This window comes from Nicotiana attenuata, chromosome 1, assembly GCF_001879085.1.
Source record: "Nicotiana attenuata strain UT chromosome 1, NIATTr2, whole genome shotgun sequence".
Taxonomy (NCBI): Eukaryota; Viridiplantae; Streptophyta; class Magnoliopsida; order Solanales; family Solanaceae; genus Nicotiana; species Nicotiana attenuata.
Window position 1 is genome coordinate 42,337,630 of NC_031989.1, and position 5,406 is coordinate 42,343,035.

The 5,406-nt window shown below is 45.7% G+C and overlaps 1 protein-coding gene across 1 annotated transcript; it reads left to right on the top strand.

The window, feature by feature from the left end:
- Positions 4,278 to 5,142, top strand: LOC109235425 (putative EG45-like domain containing protein 1). Its single transcript, XM_019401536.1, has 2 exons — positions 4,278 to 4,368; positions 4,868 to 5,142. Exons 1-2 carry the CDS (start codon positions 4,278 to 4,280, stop codon positions 5,140 to 5,142), a joined length of 366 nt encoding a protein of 121 aa, XP_019257081.1.

Sequence of the window (5,406 nt, forward strand, 5' to 3'; positions counted from 1 at the left end):
GAAGTCAGGAAGTACTGTGACTTGATGGCGTTTCTTGGATGATATGAGATATCGTGCTCACTGAGCTCATGGCCCATCGGGCGAGTCTGCCTGATAACTCAGGCTTGTGCAGGATACTTCTCGAACGGGGAAGGTCGTCACTACCGTTTATGGGGGTGGCATTGGAAATAGGGTCGGAGCTTCCGTGAAGCTACGACCAATGCCAAAGCTAATTTTTCAAGGTGTGGATACCGTGTTTCGGCGTCCACTAAGGTTTTGCTAATATAGTAAATAGGAAATTGCGTACCTTCATTTTCACAAACTAGGACTGCGCTGACGGCGACCTCTGATACGGCCAAATATACCAGCAGTGGCTCGCCTGGATTTGCTTTGGCTAGCAGTGGCGGTGAAGATAGGTACACTTTCAATTTCCTTAGGGCCTCGATGCATTCCTCCTTCCACTGTAATCCTTTGTCCTTTCTCAGCACATTAAAAAACTTATGGCATCTGTCGGAGGACCGTGAGATGAACCTAGACAATGCGGCTATTCGCCCCGTCAACTTTTGCACCTGCTTTTTGCTATTCAGTATCTCGGGTATCGCGTCTATCGCCTTGATCTGATCTGGATTGACTTCGATACCTCGTTGTGATACGAGAAACCCTAAGAATTTTCCTGATGCCACGCCGAAGGCGCATTTCTCGGGGTTCAGTTTCATCCCGTATCTTCTCAATATCTCGAAGGTTTCTTTCAGATGGTCAATGTGGTCCTCTTTTCTTGCCGACTTTACCAGCATGTCGTCGATATAGACTTCCATAGTCTTACCGAGCTGCTCTTTGAACATTCTGGTGACCAGTCTCTGGTACGTAGCCCCTGCATTCTTGAGCCCGAAGGGCATTACCTTGTAGCAGTAAGTCCCTTGGTGGGTGATGAAAGTTGTCTTCTCTTGGTCCTCCTCGGCCATCATGATTTGATTGTAGCCGGAGTAGGCGTCTAGGAAGCTCAGTAGTTCATGTCCTGCAGTGACGTTGATCAGTTGGTCGATGTGGGGTAGTGGGAATGAATCATTTAGGCATGCCTTGTTCAGATCAGTGAAATCCACGCACATTCTCCACTTCCCGTTTTTCTTTTTGACCATGACAACATTGGTGACCCACTCGGGGTACTTTGATTCTCTGATGGAGCCGTTGGCCAGTAGCTCGTCTACTTCTTTACTGACCGCTTCATTGATAGCAGCGTTGAATTTTCTCCTCATCTGTCGCACAGGCGGATGTAGTGGATCGACATTCAGCTTGTGGGTGGCGATGTCTCGCGGGATTCCCAGCATATCTGAATGGGAAAAGGCGAAAAAATCTGCATGGTTAGTTAAGAATTCACAATACATACTTGGGTTGGCGAGACCTTGCCCGATATAGGCTTTCTTCGTAAGATCGGTTTCGTCCAATTGGACTGGGTCGAGATCTTCGACCGTTGCCTTACAGGCTTCCACGACGTCGGGGTCTTTGATGGCGTCTATTGTCGGGTTGACCTTAGTCCCCGACACGGCTAATTGCTATGCTTCCGCGCTCGCCCCCTTCAGCTGTTGGGTGAGGGTTGACCTTAGTCCCCGACAAGGCTAATTGCTATGCTTCCGCGCTCGCCCCCTTCAGCTGTTGGGTGTGGGCGCAATCTTGGGCTATTTTGTAGCATTCTTGTGCAGTGCGTGGCTCGCCTCGAATACTGAATATTCCCCATGGGGTAGGGAATTTGATCACTTGGTAGAGGCTTGAAGGGACCGCTCGCATGGCGTGTATCCACGGGCGTCCTATGATGACGTTGTACGCCGTTTCTTGGTTCATCACGTGGAAGGTTGTTTCCAGCGTGACTCCTCCCGCTAAGACGGGTAGTGCTATTTCTCCGGACGTCCGTTCCACTGCATTGTTAAAACAGGTTAGTGTTATGCAGCACGGTATTACCCTATCCTCGAGTCCCATTTGTACGAGGACCCTTGGGTGGATAATACAGGCGCCACTTCCGTCATCAATCATGACTCTTTTAACATCCGTATCAGCGATACGTAAAGTGATAACTAAAGCATCATAATGAGGGAAAGACAAACCGTCGGCATCAGACTTATCGAAGGTGATACTGTCTTCGAAGTCGTCATACCGTTCATGGGCGATGGTCCGCTTTAGTCTGTGTGTGGTGGCGAGCTTGACGTGATTGATCACTGACTCGTCGCCGCCTCCGACGATCATGTTTATCATGCGCGCTGGGGAAGGTGGCTTCGGTGGCCCGTGGGACTGTTCCCGTCCGCGTGCGAAGTTGATTTTCCCTTTGTCACTGAGTAACTCCCTCAGGTATCCCTGGTTCAGCATCCTGACCACCTCTTGCCGTAGGCCTATGCAGTCTTCGGTTTTGTGTCCTTGTTCCTGATGGAACTCACATAGGGCATTTGATTTCCTTGTGGCAGGGTCTGATTTCATCTTCTGCGACCAATGCACCTTGGTGCCCAGCTTCTCCAGTGCGTACACTATTTCTGAAGGAGATACACAAAAGTTATGGGCGGTTAATAAAGGGGGCGTACCTCTTTCGTTTCGGAGTGGGGCGACGTGTCGCTGTAGCACGTTTGTATGCCTTGATGGCGGATGGGAGGATCTGGTGTATGGCTGATGTCGATCTCTGTTGGAGCGGGGGAGTTGTTCTCGCCGTCCTTCGTTCCGTCGATCTCTCCTCGTTTCCGAGTGTATCGCTGTTAGCCGTTGGGTTGGCCCATTAAGATCGTCCTCGTCCGCTCGTACCTCGGCGCAATAGGCGTTGTGGATTTCCTCCCATGTGGTAGGGGGATATTTCATGAGGCGGCTTAGCAGCTTCTTGGTTGCCCTCGAACCATCTCTGCTTAGCCCGTTCTGGAAAGCGGCGACTGCCATACCTTCCGATACGTTTGGTAGACTCATCCTTACCCTGTTAAACCTTGCCAGGAAGTCCCTGAGTCCCTCTCCTGTGTTCTGCCTGACGGCGAAGATGTCGTTGACCCTGGCCTCCGCTTTCTTCGCGCCTGCATGGGCTGTGACGAACTTATCCGCCATTTCCTCGAACGTTGATATTGCCTTAGCCGGTAGCTGAGAGTACCATGTTAAGGCCCCTCCTGTCAACGTCTCGCCAAACTTCTTCAGCAGTACCGACGGTACCTGTTCCTTCGATAGGTCGTTGCCCTTCACAGCGGTGACGTAGTAGATCAGATGATCCTCGGGATCTGTGGTTCCATCATATACCCTCAAGTAGGGTGGCATCTTGAAGGTTTTTGGGGTGGAGTGAGGGGCAGCTTCTTCAGTGTATGGTTGTTCAACGAACCTTCCCACGTCGCGTTTTGGTAGCAACTTGGGAGCACCGGGGATCTTGTCGACCCTCTCCTGATGTTCCTTCATCTGACCGCGGAGCGCCTTGTTTTCATTTTCCATTTCTTCCATCTTCTTTAGGATGGCTGTTAGCGTGCCATCGTTGGTCTGTGTCTCGATGGGTTTGTTATTCGCTAGTGTAACTTCCGGTTCGCTCAGGGCAGCAGTGGTACCTACGTTGGTGTACATCCGATGTTACTTTGTGGTGACCTCTCAACCAAGCCACTTAGAGCGCTTGTTAGCCATCTTTCCAGTAGCTCTTTGACTGCTGAGGGTGCTTCCGTAATCGCAGATGTGGAAGCTCCTTTTTCGTGCAAGATCGTCAGACCTTCGGATGGGAAGGTGAGATCTCTGCACCTGGTGTGATGCTAGGGGTTGCATTCAGGATGCCATCGTCACTGGCCTCGTTGAGAGGCCAAGAGGAATTGGTAGTGACTCCAATATAGCTTTCGATCTTGTTATTATTTTTCGGCCTTTTCTGTGTTTTTTGTTTTTGTTGAAGTGTAGAGGGTGGTAGTTGGTTGATCTCTAGGTGGATACTATGGTTTTGATTCTCGAAATCCCACAGACGGCGCCAAATTGTTTGGCTCAAAAGTTAACAATATACTTTGTAAAGCTAAAAAACAATCAAAAGTAGAAAAAGGGTATAATTGTAATCAAATATAATAATCCTAGAGATGCAAAGATGATAATATTGTTGTAGATCTAGTATTGCAAAGAGACAGTATGAACTCAATAAGATACGTTCGTTTGAAGTAGAGATAGAGAGAGAAAGCCAGAAAAATGAGAGAATTGTATTAGATCAGATGCCCCTTTTTACAATGTGAAGGTCTCCTTTATATAATAGGAGACCTTCCTCGAAAGAATCAAAAAGTTACAAAGATAGGTAACGTCTTCCTAGTGAGGACATTGAGTCCTAAACGATGTCGCTCTTGCCCCCACGGCCGAGTCGTACTCGCTACGTTGGCAGGCGTACACTTATTGGGCGTACCTATTGGCGTAGAGATGCTGAGGGTCAAATTTGGCCCTATACAAATATCTTAATAGTTTCAAACAAAATACGATTTAAGTTGTATACATTGAATGGTGTAATTTTTTTACTCTGTAAATAAATTTTAACTTAGAGTATCAGGTTAGTTATCATTTTTATCTGGTTATTATAATTAATGTTTATCGAGATATTTACTGGCACTATATATGACTTAATATTTTTTACACCTCAATGGTAGATTTAAACTATAAAAATAAAATAAAAATTATCGATAACAAAAAAGTATGAAAAGTGATTAACGTATTACTCTTTATGAAATAACTAATAAAATAAAAGGTTCTTGGTCATACATGAGTTTATTTTACTTCAGAAACAAAATAAGAACAATTATTTTATTCAAGTGAGCAACAATGTAAATGCCTCATTCATTTATTTGCTTGATACTAGAAAATATTTTTTTTCTTCATATAACTGATTCTGAACTTGTTTGGAACTGAGGTGTAATTGTTATTGTTGTTGCAGCTTCGGCATGTTATGAAAACACACCCCAAGGTATTATCATAGCAGCAGCAAGTGACCCTCTCTGGAATAATGGTGCAATACGTGGCAAATTTTTTAATGTCACATGCACTGGTCCAACAAATCCAGTGCCACACCCTTGCACTGGCAAGAGTATTGTGGTAAAGATTGTTGATCATTGCCCCGGATGTGGTGGAACTCTAGATCTCCCTAAAGAAGCTTTTTCAACTATTGCTAATCATGTGGCTGGGGTTATTAAGTTCGACTACGTCCAGTAAGTAACGTTTTTTCACATATACATATATTCTATACTCCTTATTAAAAATAATAAATTCAATTTAACTCTTTAACTGCATGTCATATTTGTCACTGAGTACATTGTTCTATGACTTTCAGGACCTCATGAGGACATCAAATATGGCGCATCGAATTCCAATCTATAGTATATTTCGCGTGTCGAAGTATACTCCATATTGAAGTTGATTTGATCAATAAATCACAACGGGATGCATGTACTTGATTAACTCTAAGAATAAAAGTTC

What these genes read in the sequence shown, in the direction of transcription:
- LOC109235425 (XM_019401536.1), top strand. Translation starts at nt 4,278, where the DNA reads ATGTCGCTCTTGCCCCCACGGCCGAGTCGTACTCGCTACGTTGGCAGG. An exon ending in TTGGCGTAGAGATGCTGAGG is followed by an intron (nt 4,369 to 4,867) that starts GTCAAATTTGGC and finishes TTGTTGTTGCAG; the next exon opens with CTTCGGCATGTTATGAAAAC.